This window comes from Ailuropoda melanoleuca, chromosome 16 (genome assembly GCF_002007445.2).
Source record: "Ailuropoda melanoleuca isolate Jingjing chromosome 16, ASM200744v2, whole genome shotgun sequence".
NCBI lineage: Eukaryota > Metazoa > Chordata > Mammalia > Carnivora > Ursidae > Ailuropoda > Ailuropoda melanoleuca.
Window position 1 is genome coordinate 62,060,544 of NC_048233.1, and position 20,037 is coordinate 62,080,580.

The 20,037-nt window shown below is 36.3% G+C and overlaps 1 protein-coding gene across 1 annotated transcript in view; it reads right to left on the reverse strand.

Annotated features, from left to right (window-relative positions):
- The window catches only part of DCDC1 (doublecortin domain containing 1), a 426,036-nt gene that overhangs the window by 332,718 nt on the left and 73,281 nt on the right, over window positions 1-20,037 (reverse strand). The window contains exon 8 of the mRNA XM_034645816.1: window positions 14,135-14,228. Coding sequence (XP_034501707.1) covers window positions 14,135-14,228 — 94 coding nt within the window. The remainder of the gene's footprint in view (window positions 1-14,134; window positions 14,229-20,037) is intronic.

The window sequence follows — 20,037 nt, forward strand, 5'->3', positions numbered from 1 at the left end:
AATAACCTGCTGTGAATTAAAAATTAAAATTCATGCTAATTAAATATCCAGAATCATAATTTACATAATACAGTAATTTTCACATTTCAGTCAGAGTACATGAAAGTATGGGAAAAAAGAGCACTGCCCAGAGCATAATTACCAATAAAGAAACTTCTATATGCTCTTTGGCAGCAAGTTTCAGATCTCAGTCTCAAAAATACTCAGTCATTGTTTAGCAGGACATCATTTGGAAATTTCCCAATTCAGTTGGAATTTATTTTTTAAAATGAAGTTTATCTAAACAGTCTTTTTTGGATGAAACAAAGTGAGTTCTGTAAAGATACTAAGACTTGACTGCTTCCCAACCAGGAAGTATGCCTGGAGGGAGTCTGAGTTAGTGCCAAGGTATGTGTGTGTTTTAATGCTCTTTATCTAGCTTTAGGTAATAGTTGGAAAGCTCCTGGTCCCTGAACAACCAGCAGATGCCACTCAAAAGCATGGTCTGCTGGGAAGATTGAATGATGTAAAGCATACTGTCTCCAATGTTGCTTGATTTATATCAGTATATTTTTATTCAAACAAAACTAAACTAACAGCTGCTGTGTACTTTTGTTTGTGTGCTATATGTCAAATGTTATTGTCCCTAGGGTACTTTTTATGTGAAAAGATTTAGCAGTCATTTTCTTAAATACCGATGCCTACCCAAATTTGGGTTTTTCCTCCACTGAACAAAATGACAAGCACACGATTGCTATACTTAGAGCAATCTTTCACAGCTGCTTTAGTTTTTCAGTGATCCTATTAAACTGACGGCATATTGCCTGTGGGGTCTACAGTGTTATAATACTGCTCTAAGAGACATTGATTTGTATGATAGGATCAAACAGAATAGGGATGCATTGGGGAGAAGAATTTCATAGGTCATATTGTTTTTACCTGAGTAAAATTTAATTTAGACATTGTGACCTTTGCAGAACACCTGGTTATTTTAATTGCTGATATGTGGGTGAACGTTGACATTGGGGCTTTGAAAGTATGAAATCTTCAGTCTCCTCTGTTTTGAAAATGCATCCTGAGTCATGTCTTTTCTTAAACTGAACGAAGTAGCTGTGCATTAAATATGCTGGCACATCTTCTGCTTGAGCAAGTGGACCGAAATGGTGTGAATTGTTAATGCCTTGCTGCTTTGGTTCACGGCTTGTGATTGATCATTTGTAACTATATCTACTCCTTGTTCCATGAAATCAAGTATGGAGTAATGGGTTCATCAGATTTTGGGGTTAAATTGAGAGTGAAGAGGTACTGTGTGTGGAAATAAGAGTTGCCATGTTCAGGGCTGGCCTTGTAACAGCATGGAATCTAAAGGCGATATTCAAAACCACTTCACTCATCATACGCTTACTGATTCTGAATAGGGCCCATTTGCAGGGGACATTTGGTAGTTTTCCAATACCCTTTATGCCTCTTTCTACTTCCACCACCATGCACATCTTTTTTTCATACATCCCAGTAGCACATTGGTAGAACAGGTCAGCATACACAATTCATTTATTTAAATAACTTGATTTATACAAGTAGAAATAAGCTGGGATTCTACTGTGTCTTGCCTTTCCCCTCAACAAAAATAATAGTGTGTCTTTGAAAATACAAGTGTTTTGTGAACTCAGTTCCCTGACCATCTTAAATATTTGATATTTAGTAATAATATAAAATAACTTAATTGAATTGATATATGTACAACTTTATGGTTACTTAAACAAATACTGAGAATTAACTATATCTAATCTATTTTATGTGCTTATGGCCTATACCAATACATAGTAATTGAATATATACAGCCTGCTTTTTCAAACTTTAAAGTTCTGTACAAAAAGGTAAGGTCTTATCTTAGAATTAGTTTAGGAAAATACAATACGTGGAACTTAAATAAAACCAACAAAAACTAGAAGTAAAGGCCATTAGAAATGTCAGCATATAATTGTTTGCTGTAATAACTGATACCTTTTTTACATTATTTTTTATTTTTATTACTATTGAGAAAAGCTTAACCCAAATTGTGTTAACTGAGGCACCACTTAACTTTTGACCCAGTAGGAAAAGATGTAACAGAAAACTTAGTAAAACTCAGGAACAAAATCAAATATACAAAGCACTTACATATATAAGTAACATCAAAAGCAAGCTAATTGTAAAATGTTTCTTTTTTTTTTTTAAGGTTTTATTTTTAAGTAATCCCTATACACAAAGTGGGGCTCAAACTTACAACCCCAAGGTCAAGAGTCGCATGCTTCACCAACTGAGCCAGCCAGGCACCCCAAAATATTTCAAAATTCTACTGTTACATTGTAAAGTAACAACTAATACAAATCTAAAAAAAACATAGCTGGATTATTTTTCCTTTTTCTTTCTTACTTTTTCTTTTTTTCTTAAGTCTAAAAGCAGGAATAATAATACTTGGCATGCACATACTTAATTCAGACTGCCCTAGGAATCAGATAATGTGGGTAAAGCTGTTTTGGTCTCCTCTGATGCAAATGCTAAATTAATATATTACATTTAAATATTTTACTTAGGATAAATATGTAATAAAAATTTATATATATACATGAAAATTTTATATTTTTAAATGTGATAAGCTAAAAAGTCTTAATAGTTTCAGCAACTATAATGGAGAGTTCCTTTTTGACATTTATTTCTCCCCGTTTATTTCACAAAAGTAGAATCCTCTATAATTAGCATTTTTACATATTTTGTCTACTATGCCATCTCTTCTGAAAACACTTATGGGGAAGAAAGCCAATCTATACTGAGTCATATTCTTTTACATGGAGAGCTTTGTTAAAAAAAGTTGTTTTATAAGAGATAGTAACAATTAAGCTATTTGTTTTCATTGGTAATTATACTTACATTTTTAATAATGAACCTCTAGGATCACTGACACGTCATTAAAGTCGGGGTAAGATTTTTGGTTCAAAGACTGAGAAATAAGAGATTAAAAACAGAAGCTAGAAAGAAAGACAAACTCAAGTAGAAGACAGAAAGACCAAGGATTTGGTTAAAATATTACATAAATACTGGGGCACCTGGGTGGCACAGCGGTTAAGCGTCTACCTTCGGCTCAGGGCGTGATCCCAGCGTTATGGGATCGAGCCACATCAGGCTCCTCCGCTATGAGCCTGCTTCTTCCTCTCCCATTCCCCCTGCTTGTGTTCCCTCTCTCGCTGGCTATCTCTATCAAATAAATAAATAAAATTAAAAAAAATATATTACATAAATACTGAAGCAAGTTTAGCCCAATGAAACCTGGAAATGATGATCATATCTTCATGAATAGAAAAGAGAGTCTATGTTTTAAAGACTTCAAAAGGGAATTTCTGACAGATTTTAAAGTGTCTCTGAGCAGATTAGACTGCTTTGTGAATGTTCATATCACACAATTCTGCATTCACGTATTTAATAAAAGATGACAGTGATCCAATTATAATGGGAGTTCTCCAACTGCCACCAAAAAAACCCTTTTTAAAAAATCAAGCCGTTAAAAATTCTTAATATTTTCTATAGATCAATAGTAGAAATATAAATCAGTGATTACTTTCTGCTTTTGTTCAACCAACAAGAATGACCCAAGTCTGATGCCTGGAGGTCACTGGGAGTCACTGAGGGCCGTGTATAAGGCACCTTGGAACCAAGGCAAAGTCACAGGGTGCACAGTCCTAAGAAAAATCTGAAGACTTCTCCTGAGAGACATCTTTACCACATGAAAGGGCTCTTAACTAGCTGCCTTTGTATATTCCAATGCACCTTAAAGAGATTTAAGGGTTGATTCATAACCACCAGCATTTGGCATCCCTCTTCAGCAAGTGGCCTGAAGTTTCACATTTCATAAAATATGAGAAATAAAGGTAAATAGGACTGGGACCCAAGGATTGAAAAGAGACAATGTAGTTAATTTTAAAGAAATTAGGGGTGCCTGGGTGGCTCAGTCAGTTAAGCATCTGCCTTCGGTTCAGGTCACAATCCTGGAGTGCTGGGATTGAGCCCCACGTGGGGCTCCCTACCCAGCAGGGAGTCTGCTTCTCCTTCTCCCTCTCCCCTGCTTGTGCTCTCTCTCTCTCTCAAATAAATAAATCATTTTTTTAAAAATTAAAGAAATTATTGTACCCATAGTTTGATCTTAATTCCCTGAAAAGTTCTAGAAGAGATTATAAGATGAATGGTTTGTGAATTCTTAGAAAAATAAACAGTAATCACTAGGACCCATATGGAGTAACTCATATATTAAATAAGCTCATATATTAAATAAATATTTAAGGAACAGAGAGGAAGATTCTTGGGGTAAACAGGGAGACTCTTGGGGAAATTCTTTACATGGGGCTTGACATCTCTAACATCAGCATATAACTATTATTTCTTCCAATGGGAAATAGATCCCAGTAGACTACAGCTACCATCTATTATCCTTAAGCAAGGACCTACTGCTAAATCTGTATGTCTCTTCCCAGATACATAGGTATATCTGCAACAAAGCAAGAGAACATACAATGTCTGCAAACCTCCTGTTTAGGTCCTCTATTTAGAATTCATGATTGCTCTTCTTTGATGTTTCTATTTAAAAATGATAGAGAAGTGGGGCACCTAGGTGGCTCAGTAGGTTAAATGTCTGCCTTCAGCTCAGGTCATGATCCCAGGGTCCTGGCATTAAGCACCATGTCGGGCACAGTGCTCAGTGCAGAGTCTGCTTCTCCCTCTGCCCCTGCCTCCCCCTACTCGTGCTCTCTCTCTCTCTCTTTCTCTCTCAATCACTCTCTCTCAAATAAAAATAAATAAAAAATCTTTTAAAAAATTATACAGAAGTACATCACTTAGCATCCAAAACAAGGCAAGACAAAGTTAAGAGTGGATGCTGCCTTGGATCCCAATTTCTTTCCTGGAGAGAGTAATAAAAGGAATCAGAATGAACACACACACACACAAACACACAGTCGTCCCTGTACGGGGCTTGACTGAAGGCTGCAGGCTATATGTATACCCTTCTAAGTCACCTATCTTAGCTAAGAAAGCAATACCACTTACAAACCCCAAATTATCTGGACCATTGCAGAATTCCACATTTAGCAGAACAGAAGCAGTAGTGATAGCAATAAAAGAGTAGTACTAGGCATTTTTAGGGCATAAAGAAAGAGGGGGAAGCATTTGACTAGACACCTTCTCAGTGTCCTGAATTTTCCACTCACATCAAAGTCATCTAAGGGGGCACCTGGGTGACTCAGTTGATTGAGCATCTGACTCTTGATTTCAGCTCAGGTCGTGATCTCAGGGTCATGAAATTGAGCCCCATGTGGGGTTCCGTACTTGGTGTGGAGTCTACTTGGGATTCTCTCTCTTTCCTCCCTCTGTCCCTCCCTCTGCTCATGCATGCTCCCTCTCTCTCTAAAATAAATAAATAAATAAAATCTTTTTTTTAAAAAAGGCATCTATGTACAATGCTTCCAGACAAGGGCAGCACCCCAAATTTTTATACTATTTTATGATTTGGCCCTGAGTTAAACATGGGAATACAGACAAGACTACAAAATCTCTGTTCTCATGGAGTTTAGAGTCTAGAGGACAGATAGATATTAAATAAATAATTCCCCATGTAGTTTTATGAATTACAATTGAGACAATTAGTATATACAGGGTGCTGTTAGTGTAACAGAGATACCTGTCCTAGACAAGGGAGAAAAGTAACACAGGAGCAAGGCAATGTCAGGAAAGCATTTCAGAAGAAGAAATATTTAAAATAAGACCTTGAGATGAGTAGGCAATATTGCAAGGAGGATAGTGTGAGAGAGAATCCAAGTAAAGAAAACATTATATGGTAAGGTACTGGGGCATAAAGAAGAATAAAGTGTTTGAGGAACAGAAATGAAAAAATAAGGTGACTTGAATGCAGAGATGAAGGAGCCAGTAGTACTAAGTGAAGATGGAAAAATTGGGTAGAGACCAAATCATAAAGGTCCTTCAGGCCATGATAAAGATTTAAGCATGAGTTTAGTACGAGAAGTTATGATAAGTTAAATCACTTTTTTTTTTTTTACAGATTTTATTTTTAAGTACTCTCTACACCCAACATGGGGGTTGAACTTACAACTCCGAGATCAAGAGTCACATGCTCTTGATCAGTCACATGACTGAGCCAGACAGGCACCCCCTAAAATCATTTTTAAAAATAGTGTTACTAGAGTGATACAATTAGAAGACTTGTGTCTAAGTTGGAGATAGGTAAGCTTATAGATTCATAACTACGTGAGCAGCCATATCCATGGAAGATTACTATAAATCTGAGGCAGGGACTCTATTAACACGCTAGAGATCTCTGTCTCTAATCATGGCATAGTCAACATTTTTTTAAAACCTTTTTATCAATAACTTAGTGTTAAAATTGGTATTCAGACCACATTTGTAGGGGAAAACAAAGATGGAAGAAACTGTTAATCCCTAGATGACAAATTAAATATCCGAAAGATATTGTAAGGCTAAACTACTTAATAAAAACCTGGTAAGTAGAAATTTCGTAGGAATCAATGTATTATGTTCTGTTCACATATCTATAAAATCAGCAGTACAAGTACAGGATAAAGAAGAAGTGGCTTAAAAAGCAAATTGTGAGCAAAACCTTAATTTAGATCAATTATCTGATGTATCTAATAGAAAGAGTAATGCAGGGGCGCCTGGGTGGCTCAGTCGTTAAGCGTCTGCCTTCAGCTCAGGGCGTGATCCTGGCGTTCCGGGATCGAGCCCCACATCACGCTCCTCTGCTGGGAGCCTGCTTCTTCCTCTCCCACTCCCCCTGCTTGTCTCTCTCTCACTGGCTGTCTCTGTGTCAAAATAAATAAATAAAAATCTTAAAAAAAAAAAAAAAGAAATAGTAATGCAATTGTGGATTATATAATGATATGGAAAAAAAAAAAGCAGGGGACGTGAGACAGCTTTACCTGTCACTGATTGACCTGGGAAAATATATTCTAATAAATTATGAACATTTATGTTCTAAATTTCAGAAACCCAAATTATGGCTTCACCTACAGAAAGGTGGTAGATTTATTGTAAAAAGAACACTTCATCTTCTTCAGTTAAGATAGAGAAACAACTGAAGAAAGTATTACACATCTATGAAACAGATTTGCTAAAGGAATGGAGGAAAAAGTAAACTGGTTTTAGTAGGCTCCACACCATGGGGCTTAAACTCATGACCCTGAGATCAAGAGTTACATAATCTGGGGCGCCTGGGTGGCACAGCGGCTAAGCGTCTGCCTTCGGCTCAGGGCGTGATCTCGGCGTTATGGGATCGAGCCCCACATCAGGCTCTTCTGCTATGAGCCTGCTTCCCTCTCCCACTCCCCCTGCTTGTGTTCCCTCTCTCGCTGGCTGTCTCTATCTTTGTCAAATAAATAAATAAAATCTATAAAAAAAAAAAAAAGAGTTACATAATCTACCATTTGAGCCAGTCAGGTCCCCCTAAAGTGGTTCTAAAATATGCTTCAATCAAATGATCAGAATAAAGCAGTGTATGCATGAGAATAAATAAAAGAAGATAGGTTTATTCAGCTGGAGGAAGCAAGAGATCTCCTAGACTAAAGGTAACTATCTGATCTACACACACATTTTTATTTTATTTATTTATTTGTTTGAGAGAGGGAGAGAGAGAGTGCAAGAGAGGGTTGGGGCAGAAGGAATCTCAAGCAGAATCTCAAGCAGACTCCACACTGAGCAGAGCCCGACTCCATGACCTTGAGATCATGACGTCAGCCTAAATCATGGGTTGGGTGCTTAACCAACTGAGTCACTCAAGTGCCCCAGAACATACATTTTTAACAGATATGAAAGAGGAACTGAAATCCTGAAGGCCAGATATGAGGGTATCGAAGTCTAACTACTCTTAAAGAGATTATTACAAAAGGGGGAAATATTGTAATTATTACAAAATCACAAACAGTAACTGGAGCCCAGTGAAACTCACCAGAGAAATAAAGATATCGAAGACTAAACTCAGAGTTATCCCCAAAGGAGGAAGAATCAGCAAATACTGTGAAGAGGCAACATTTATATTACAGATAAATTAATAGTAAGAGCAATTCAAGAATCTCTTTTGAGGATGAGACAATTATCCAAAGAGGGCTCATGAAATATGAATAAAATAGAGAGGGGAATACTAGGAAGATTAATATCAAATACTCAGAAAAAGTATTCAGTGAACCCCCCAAATTTCTGGGTCTAAGATTAAGAAAAGGCAAAGGGAAGACGAATTATATTACAGAAGATCCAGGCACAGCAATAATAGATCAAGAAGTCAGATCAAAATTAGATGCTAGACTGTGGGAAAATACATCCTGGGTAGGATTATTTAACTCAGAGAGGTGAAAATGGGTAGGACTGGTTTGAACAAAGGATGTATTGACAAACTTGGAACTTACTGACTTCATATCTCTCACTATGTGAGGCCCTGCAAGAAAAAGATCTACAGGAATATGTTAGAAAAACACAAGAATGAACCAAACAGCAAAGGGAAAGTAAAAGAAAAGAAAGACGTCCACTGCACCGAGCAATGCAGCCCGAGCCTGTTAGAGAAGGGAACCTTCTGAAAGGAGTAAGAGTACAATAGAGACAAATCCTAAATACCGTAGAAAGAGGGAAGACTAGGAGCATTCAAAAACTGAGGAAAGACCCTGTCTACAGGAGGAAATGATATTGTGCTGGTCCTCACTGAACACTAAGACCATGAGGCTCAGGAACATAAACAGCCACTTCAATTCAGTAATCCATGGAGAGAAGTTATTCTTTAATGGGAACCAACGTGAAGATGAGGGGGAAGATGTGTTCACAAAGTAGGTTTCTTTAGCGTAAATGATTCCATAGCCAGAGGCCATGACAGCAGCTGCTGTGACCCAGGATTGAAATTATTGCTCCCAAGGCAAGATGGATGCTTTGCCACTAGAGAAGGCCTACCCTCAGTTCAGTATGGGGTTCAGAAACATGGGACTCAGAAGGAAAAGAATATTAAGATGTTTGGGATACTTTACAAAGGCAAATAACAGCATCTCAAACAAGTGCTGGGGCTGCCACCAATGTAAATTCCCAAAAGCTACAAGAATGCAAGAGTATCCTCTTTGAGAATAATAATAACAGCAATGATGAGACAATATTATAATACGCTGGGGCACCTGCCTGGCTTAGTTGGTGGAGCATATGACTCTTGATCTCAGGGTTGTGAGTTCGAGTCCCACATTGAGTGCAGAGATTACTTAAAAGTAAAATCTTTTTAAAAAAGTGTTACATAATGCTTACTAAGGCTTAATTATTCTAAGGACTTTCCATTTAATTCACTTAACCCTTACAACAACCTATTAAGGTAATTAATTTCATCCCTACTTTATAGAGGAAGAAACTAACCCCTTAGAGAAACTAATTAACCTGTCTCAGGTCATACAATAGATGGTGTAACTAGAATTTGAACTCTGGTTCCAAAATCAGAGCATTTAACCGATACTTTATGCATCCTCTTTTTAGAGAAGAGACAATGTCACTAGTCAATTTTTCCCTCAAGATATAAATCATAATACTATAATTAATGCCTTGATGGGAGACTGCTTCCTAACGTGTTATGTCATATGTCACAGACCCTGCCTGACAGCATGAATCAACCAGTATCGTGGAAACACTGAAATGAAGAATGTTTTCTCTTGCCGTCCTTCACTTAGTTTCTGTGATGGTCTTTGGCAACAGTCACATGGGTCTGGATCATGCCAAACATAGGGTCCTAGGAACATCATTTTGCTTGGAATGGCCACATTAGAAATTGGGGATTGGCTTCTGTTCTGAATGTACCGGCTATAGAGATGATGTTGTGATCATCTTTCAGTTTAACTGGAATTAGGACACATGAGAAAGTTGGTGTAGATTCAATTCAACTTCTCAGTCCTAAGGGATAACACCCACTGTGGGAGCCCAGAAGGTAGCTGCTGGAGGAATTCCAGTTCAAACTAGGCATCCTGAAGTCATCTGGCTGACACTGGGAAGAATAAAAATTAAGGGCTTTAATTTCTTTGAATTTTAACTTGAGGAGTTGGAACTTTTATTGGATTTTAACTCATAAAGGTAAGATTATTTGATTTGGGATTTGGGATTTTCATTTCTTTGGAATTTTATTCTCTGAATTTAATTTCTTCACAAAAATTTCATAAGGGACAAGAGTTAACATTCAAGTTCAGGGTATGTTTTTGGAATTTTGTGATTGAAATACATTGATCCTGTCATTTGATCTCATTGCATTGTAGAGTCTCTGAAGAACGTGTCAGAAAATAAATAGCTACTTCGGACAGTGCCACTACGTATAATTGGGGGTGGGAAATGGAATAGGAAGTGAACATTCAGTGTTCAGTAGCATGGCCTTGGAGCCAATTTAATTATAATCTAAGTCATTTCAGAATCTTCTAGTGTAAATTTCATACTGCCCACCAGGATCTAGAAGGGTCCACACAGGAGTGGGGTTTGGTTACTGGAATAAGAGACTAAGGATCTCCGTCCTCAAGAGAGTGACTTCTCTGGTTCACCATTAATGGAATAACTAAGCCAAAGAAGCTAAGAGAACAAAAAGTTAGGAAATGTTAGGCGGAGTGAGGGTGTTATTAAACAAATCTACCAAAATCTGACACTACATGTTCTGCGACTGTTATGTGTTATACCAAACAGCTCAGCAGGGGAATGATGTCAGTACAGTATAGAAATTTTGTTGGTGAACATGTGCTTTTTCCTAGGCAAAGGAGGCCAACAGAGAAGGAATAGAATTCTATCCTTTGGCAGGAAAGAAAAAAGACTTCATCTTGGCTGCAGCACTGGGGTTCCTTGTAGGACTCTGCAGCAGTTTTGCTTCCTCCTGTGCCTTCATTAAAGGAAGCCCCACTGGCTCAAACCTCCAGTTGATTTCCATCTGCATGTCTCATCCTCTGTTGTTTTGTGCAGTTTTAATATCTTCTGAAGCAGCACTCTGAGATACCTATCCAGGCTGTTTACAATATCTCCTAAATTAATGATTATTATTAAAGTTAGTATTCTGGTTTTAAAGGTGCATAGATTTTGAATGATCTTCCTCAACGCTATTATTTTCATAGCCTTGTAATTTTGATGGGAGTGATTTTGCAGAATGCATTTTTTGTATAGTTCTAGCAGAAATGCTGTACTAGCACGTTGGCCACATATAGGAATATGGCATTTTTACACAGTGGGTAGTTCTCTTCTAACCTAGAAGGAATAGACCTTTGTAGGAGCCATAACTAAAGAACTTTTCATAACTTTGTAGGAGCCACAACTAAAGAACTTAACAATATAAATTTCTTTGTTAAAATCTTCTATGGTTCAGCTGTGCCTGGGTGGCTCAGTTGGTTAAGTGTCTGCCTTTGGCTCAGGTCATGATCCCAGGGTCCCGGGATCGAGCTCCATGTCAGGCTCCCTGCTCAGTGGGGAGTCTGCTTCTCCCTCTGCCTGTCTCTCCCCAGCTTGTGCTCTCTCTCTCAAATAAATAAATAACATTTTGAAAAAAAATTTTCTATGGTTTAGAAATCTAAAAACATATACAATTTTTAAATCCCATGGGTTTTTAAGGGTTTCACTAGACTTGGATAAAGTAAAAGTTTAGGGCCATGTCAATTAGGCTCACTCCTCACAGCATAGGAAGAAAACCTTCAAAGCATATCTAATTCTAAAAAAGAAGCATTTGTGTATCTTTTACTTTTTAGTCCTTGGTACAATTACACTTCTAATCTGTCCCTTTAAATAAAAAGTAATTGCTATTATCTTAACTTTAGACTCGATTTTCTGATCTGACATAAAACAAGCAAACAACAAGAGTCATACATCAAATGAGAGTATAAGTGGTTATTTAAATTAAAAGGTAACTATCACATAACACTTGACCTTTTCCAATTTAAAATTCAGAAGACCATCAAATATAAAAGTTTAGGGACTTTAATCATTTGATGTACAAATTATACTAACAGACAAAGAAAATAGAAATGCAAAAATTTAATGTTAAGTGACTAGGGTGCTACAGACTGGAAGTTCCTCCAACAGGATTAGCTTCTTTGAGTATGTTAAGTTTAGTGAACTTGTTATGCTTCCACATGTTAGTAGTTGCATAGGCTAATTTCAGCTGGCATAAGCTTTTATAAGTATGCAAAAACACAGGGCAAGGCACGCATTAAAATGTGATAATAGCACACTTCTGGGACACGTGAAGCATGAGGCATGAATCTGAATTTCTCTGGCATCCATGAAGCATCACACCTCAAGGTCAGAGCTTTTATGTTTTGATAAGTAGTTCTGTTATACCACATTTGGGAGGGGAAAAATCAACTTTCTAAATATAAATCTTTCCCTTTAACCAGAGTTCCTTATAGTTTCAATTCTAACGATTTATTCAAATACCATTTTTAAATTCCCGGTGACCTGGAAATAATTCAAAGCTAGATAGAGTCTTAAGAAAATGTGTTAGTTATTTATTTTATTAATGCAAGTTTAAGAGTGATTATATAATATTGTTGATCATAAAGATCATTTTAACCAGTGTGATCAGGGGAGACTGCAAGAAAAAAGAAATAAACTTCAATAATGATACCCTCTGTATCCTCTCCCCCAAAAAGACCATAAGGAAGTGTTCCCTGTGTTACATATGTCTTATAGGTAAATAACTAGCTAGATAATGGGTGTGTCTACAGAAGCTTTGAAATCTTCAGATTAAAAACTCCTAATAAAATGAAAAATAATTACCATACCTAACACAAACATTAAAAATGACCAAGGAAAAATTGATTTCCTTTCTAAACACACAAACACACATACAATCCTTGGCAGAAAAAAAATTTAAGAGTTATAACAATAAGTATCAAAATATAATAGTAGTCACTCAATAGTATTAAGATGATAAAGCCAGTAAAGTTTTGTTTTTATATAGTACAAGCAAAGGTCTTAGAAACAAATGTAAGTACTCAGTGCAGCCATATCCTTAAAAAACTTAAAGCTTTCTGGATCTAGCCTTGCAGTTTAAGTACGCCACTTAATATTTTGCCCTCTTCAGGCATATGGAGTTAAGGCTTAAATGAAGTGATAGGATATAAGAGTAGTACATTTAGTAGTGCTAACAGTAACACTACTAAAGTAATAGCAATTACTACTAAAGGAATAAAAAGTAAATTTAAAAAAGTAAAAATTAAATAAAAGTAGCAATTACTACTTATAGTAATTTAATAGCAGTACAAACATGGAATTCATGGTATTTTTGCTTTTAGAGACTAGCAAATCAGTGCTTTTAGAAATACAGATGGAGGTCTCATATTTTGACAAAGATATACAATGAAATTATTTTAAAACACATTTCATAACTTTTGACAACCTCTAGAAGTTAACCAAAACAATTAAAAAATTTCTATCTGAGAACACATCAGCATGATTTCTCAGTTTTCTCTTCTGAAAGCTGTATACCATAGAAAATGCCTATTAGTTATGAAAATTCATCAATTGCTTTTGTTTAAGTGATAGCTTACTAAAGTTAAAATACTGATGATTTTTTTAAAATCTAAACTTAAGCTGTGCTATAGGCTGAATGCATATGTCCCCTCAAAATTCAAATGTTGAAACCTAATGTGATGGTATTTGGAGGTAATTGGGTCATAAGGGTGGAGCCCTTGAGAATGGAATTAGTGTCATTACACAAGAGACCCCAGAGAGCACCCTTGCCCTTTCTACCAATAAGGACACAGTCAGAAGATAGCAGTCTATGAATCAGTTAAGAGGCCCTCAACAGACAATGAATCTGCCAGGGCCTTGATCTTGGACTTGGGCTTCCTAACTATAAGAAATAAGTGTTTGTTGTTCAAGCCACCCAGCCTATGGTATTTTTGTGATAGAAGACCAAATGGACCAACACATGCTGAAATAAAGATTCTCAAAACTTAATCCCTTTCATAATTTCCTTTTGTGTACGAATGACATATTTAGACATGTTAAAACTACACTTTTATTATAGCTGTTTTCTTTTTAAATATACAAAGTAAAAACAAAATTATGTAAGTCCCTTTTGAAATGTTATCATAGAGTTAATAAAATCTTTGTCACTTACCTTTTGAAATATCTTTAATTGTTCTGCCATACAAATCATAAAGATATCTGGCTGGCGAATTTAGGTTCATTCTCATTGTGCAAGTATCTAAAACCTAACCGGGGGGGAAAACCTATAAGTAATTTATTACAGTAAGCTCTTGCTAAATCAAATAAATAAAGTCCTTTCCATACTACATGGCTATAAAAATTATACTGTAAAATAAAACTTGATGATTTAGAAAATGTTTCTAATATACGAAAAGAAAAAAAAAAGCAGTTGAAATTACTAGATCACAATTTTACTTGAAAACACAAACAAGGGTGCCTGGCTGGCTCAGTCAGTGGAGCATGCAACTCTTGATCTCAGGGTCAGGAGGTCAAGCCCCACATTGGGTATAGAGCTTAGTTAAAAAAATAAATTAAAAAAATAAACTAAAAACACACAAACAAATATTAATAAAAAAGAGAAAAGAGGGGTGCCTGGGTGGCTCAGTCATTAGGCATCTGCCTTTAGCTCAGGTCATGATCCCAGGGTCCTGGGATTGACCCCCGCATCCAGCTCCCTGATCAGCGGGAAGCCTGCTTGTCTCTCTCACACTCCCCTTGCTTGTGTTCCCTCTCCTGCTGTCTCTCTCTTTCAAATAAATAAATAAAATCTTAAAAGAGAGAAAATAGATACAATAAATATTAAAAAGTGGTTACACTGTGTTTAATAATGCTAGAACTATGGGAAAATTTTATGTTATTCTGGGAGGTATCATACTCCCAGATTTCAAACTATATCACAAAGCTTTAATAACCAAAATAGTATGGTACTGGTGCAAAAACAGACACATAGACTAATGGAACAGAGTTGAGAACCCAGAAATAATCCCACACTTATATGGTCAATTTATGACAAAGGAGGCAAGAATATACAATGGGAAAAAGACTGTCTCTTCAATAAATGTATTGGGGAAACTGGACAGCTACACACAAAAGAATGAAACTGGACCACTTTCTTATACCATACACAAAAATAAACTCAAAATGGAGTAAAGACCTAAATATAAGACCTGAAGCCATAAAACTCCCAAAAGAAAACAGAGACATTAACCTTTTGGACATCAACCTTTGCAGAATTTTTCTAGATATGTCTCCTCAGATAAGGGAAACAAAGGAAAATTAACAACTGGGACTACATCAAACTAAAAAGCTTTTGTACAGTGAACAAAACCATCAACAAAATGAAAAGGCAACCTACCAAATGAGAAAAGGTCTTTGCAAAGGATATTTCAAATAATGGGCTAATATCCGAAATATATGAAGAACTCATACAAGGGAACACCCAAAAAACCAAATAATCCAATTAAAATGGTCAGAGGACCCAAACAGATGTTTTTCCCAAGAAGATATATAGATGCCCACAGACACATGAAAAGATGCTCAACATCAGTAATCATCAGGGAAATGCAAATCAAAACCACAAGGAGATATCACCTAATAGCAGTCAGAATGAATAGTATCGAAAAGACAAGACATAACAAGTGTTGGCAGGGATGTGGGGGAGAAAGAAACCTTTGCACGCTGTTCATGGAAATGTAAACTGGTGCAAATGTAAATTGGAAAACAGTATGGAGATTTCTCAAAAAAACTAGAAATATAAGTACCATACAATCCAGTAATTCCACTTCTGAGTATCTACCCAAGGAAAATGAAAACATGAATTTGAAAATATATATGCACCCCTATGTTTATTGCAACATTATTCACAATCCAAGATACAGAAGCAACCCCAGTGTCCATTGATAGTTGAATGGATAAAGATGTGGTATGTATATATAATGAAATACTACTCAGCCATAAAAAAAGAATGAAATCTTGCCATTCCTTACAACATGGATGGACCTAATGCGTATTATGCTAAGGAAAATAAGTCAAAGACAAACATCATACAATTTCACTTACATGTGGAATCTAGAATACAAAACAAATAAAAAACAATAATAACAAAGAGAAACACATTTATGTATCTAGAGAACAAACTAGGGGTTCCCCAAAGGGAGAGAGGTGGGCAGACAGGCAAAATAGGTGAAAGAGACTAAGGGGTACAAATTTCCAGTTATAAAATAAGTAAGTCACAGGAATGAAAAGTACAGCATAGGGAATATAGTTACAACTTTTAGAATAACATTGTATAGTGACAGATGGCAACTATGCTTATTGTGGTAAGCATTTTGTAATGTATATAATTGTTGAATCACTATATTGTACACCTGAAGCAAATATGTCAGCTATATTTTAATTAAAAATAAAAATAAATAAAAATAAATTAGGTAGTAAGGTACTTTCTTTGGGTTTTAAATTCTTTCCAAGTGTCCTAAAATCAATTATAAATATAGTCTGATCACAGTTCACCTTGATAACTTATGTTGTTTGGGTACTAAAAAAGTGGAATCAATAAACCACATTTCAAGGTTTCCCATGAGCCTGAATCTCGAGAACTTCCTCTAATGGTTCCTAATATGGTAGAGTTTTCTCAATATTTTACTTTATTTTATTTTTTTTAAAGATTTATTTATTTATTTTAGAGAGATAGAGAGTGACAGGGGGAGAAGCAGAAAGGGACACAAGATCCTAGGCAGGCCCCACGCCCAGCATGGAGCCCAACATGGGGCTCCATCCCATGACCCTGAGATCATGACCTCAGCTGAAATTAAGAGTCAGATATTCAACTAACTGAGCCACCCAGGTGCCCCTGTTTTCTCGATATTTTAATATCTTGATCTGTCTTGATATAGCCCTTGTAACAATGACCTTTTCAACATCAGTGAAGACTTAAACATGCATCAGTTAGAGGGAAAGTTCTATTCACAGCATAAAAAAGTTAAAGTAATAAGGGATGCTGGAGAGTATCAAGTAACTTCATGCAAGTTTTATTAGGTTTTTGAAAGTAACTACCAAAACATGAATCACTATATCCATTTACAAGTATATAAAAAGGGCGTCTGGGGCGCCTGGGTGGCTCAGTCGTTAAGCGTCTGCCTTCGGCTCAGGGCGTGATTCCAAAGTCCTGGGATTGAGCCCCGCATCGGGCTCCTCTGCTGAGAACCTGCTTCTTCCTCTCCCACTCCCCCTGCTTGTGTTCCCTCTCTCGCTGGCTGTCTCTCTCTCTCTCTGTCAAATAAATAAATAAAATCTTTAAAAAATAATAATAATAATACGGGCACCTGGGTGGCTTAGTTGGTAGGACATGCGACTCTTGATCTTGGAAATATGAGTTCAAGACCCACACTGGGTGTAGAGATTACTTAAAATCTTGAAGGGCACTGGGGTGGCTCAGTCAGTTAAGCATCCAAATCTTGATCTTAGCCCAGGTCCTGATCTCAGGGTTGTGAGTTCAGTCCCCTTGTTGGGCTCCATGCTGTGCATGGAGACAACTTATAAAATAAAATAAAATAAATTAAAATAAAATAAAATAAAATAAAATAAAATAAAAGTCTTTTTAAAAAGTATATAATACATTCCAAATCCAAACTGAAAATTCTTTGTCTCCCATTTTCACTATTAATGGCTATAATGTACTACTGCTTTTGCACAACCTGGAACTGTTGAAGGATGATATGCATTATATGATTACACAGTACAAAAAATATCTTTCCATTGCTGTTACCACCCTGCCTCCAGTTCTGCCCAATTTTATCCTTAAAGATTTATTTACTTATTTTTAGAGAGAAAGAGAGGGAGAGAGCGTTCATGAGTGAGGGGAGGGGCAGAAGGAGAGAGAGAGAGAATCTCAAGCAGACCAGAGAGGGGGAAGGCCTACACAGGGCTGGATCCCATGACCCTGAGATCATGACCTGAACCAAAATCAAGAGTCTGATGCTTAACCGACTGAGCTACTCATGTGCCCCTATCCTTACTTTAAAATTGGAAACTGTAATCCTAGTCCTAGCCCAACCAACTCATTTTCTTTGTGACAACGAACATATTTAAAGAGCTTCATGTGTATATAAAGACAAAGTTGTACTTTTCTTTCAGTCTGGAGAACAACTTTCAAATATTGTGACTAATTTGCTTTATCTAGTTGCTGTATCAAGTGATGTGTGTTGCATTTAAAAGGCAAATATCTAATTGACTAATTTAATTTGACAAACTGGCCTTTACTGGATTACATCAGAGGTTCTTAGCCTTTATTCTACCCCTACACATGATCAATAATGTTTTCATGAGCCACATAGTCCCACAGGCATTCACAGGATTGTGTGTGTTTCTTGCATGCTAGCTGCAATCCAGTTTTGGGCAATTTTTCAGAAACTATGTATTGCCGCTCTCTTTCTTAAAATCAGGAAGGCATAACTGTTTATGACTAAGAATGAAGTTACCAGAATAATCTTGGACCCTCTAATTTATGAGGGAAATATTCACAATATCAATGCTTTACCTAAATAACAACGTTCTTGCAATGTATTTCACAAATGACTATAAACTGTCATGTGGAGCAAATCCATTGACCTCTAATCTGCCTATTTGTAGGGTATAGTGCAGGAGTTCAATTTCTGACCAACGGCATGTGTTCTCACAAGTCAGACAAAATACTCCCTTGGAATATCTAAGTTGGAATAGCCCCATGGCTGGGACTGGTCCTTGCCACTCAATAAAATAAGGTAATAATGCTGGTGACTCTAAATGTCACTCTTCCTGCCTTCCTTCCCACTCTTTGGGTCAATTTCTTTAGTGATTACTACACATAAGTTCACCTAGGACTCCTACCCATGGGCAGAAACCCTTACTAAAAATGCTTGTAAAGCAATATTCAAGAAATAAGAGAGAAGTTATCAGAAAAAATTGGAGTTTTGTCTGTGACTTTAGACAGAAAGGGGAGTGGAACATACTTACTGACATTGGCATGGGATCCACCCTTGTGTTTTTAAAAATACTTTATTGACACGTTCATCTCTGACTAGCAAAATTCTCCTATTGGTCACTTTATTCCACGTGACTTTGTCTCTGAGGATTATCTTTTTACCACCACCACCACCCTCCTTGACAGAAATATTAACAGGAGACAATTCGGTACACATTCTTCCTTAGCCAGTCATCTCTCAACACTATTAAGAATCTACACTTGGCCCCATAGAGCCTTCTCCATTGGTTCCCCAAATTCTTGATCTGTCCATTCTTTATGCTTAGATCTCAATTTCTTAATATTACAACTCTATTATTTAAAAATTCAATGAAGCCCTTTGGAACAAATTATATTCTGTAGTTACTGGTGAAGGTTCAAATATCTAAATATCCTCCTCCAAAGTTATAATTTACCAATTAAACTAAGTAAAATGTGAGCTATTTAAAGATAGTCCCATTTATTTCAGCTAAAATTTCAATGATTTTAAAAATTATTTCAAATATTGCTGCCTTTGTGTTTAAAAAAAAATCAGTCAAGTAAAATTACACAGCTTTCTAACTCTAAGATCCCTCTTTTCATTGTGACAAAATATCAGTAAAAGTGTTTGTGCAAGCCAAATTTTAAGAGTTAAATGAATTTAAAAACCGGCATTAGAAAATCAGATACTAGAAATTAATAATGCATCAGCAACACTGTCATTCTCTCATACTTTCAGGATGAAAGATCCTTGCAGTTTTTAAGCAATGCCAACCTAAAGGAATCATTTTCTCAGAGTAAATTATCAGTGGTATGAATTAGTATCAATATAAATTTCTGTCAAAAGCCCTGAAATGAAGCCTCTACTTGTAAGGTCATTCTTATAATTCACAATTGAAAATATTTAACAGTGTCATCTTGCTGTAATAGTAAGGTTAATTAAAATACCATTTCCACTCATCTGTACCTGCTAAGCTTGTTAAAATATTATTTTTACAAATTCACATTTTGTTAATTTCTTACAGCATGTGTTATAGAGAACCCTTTTGATACTGAAA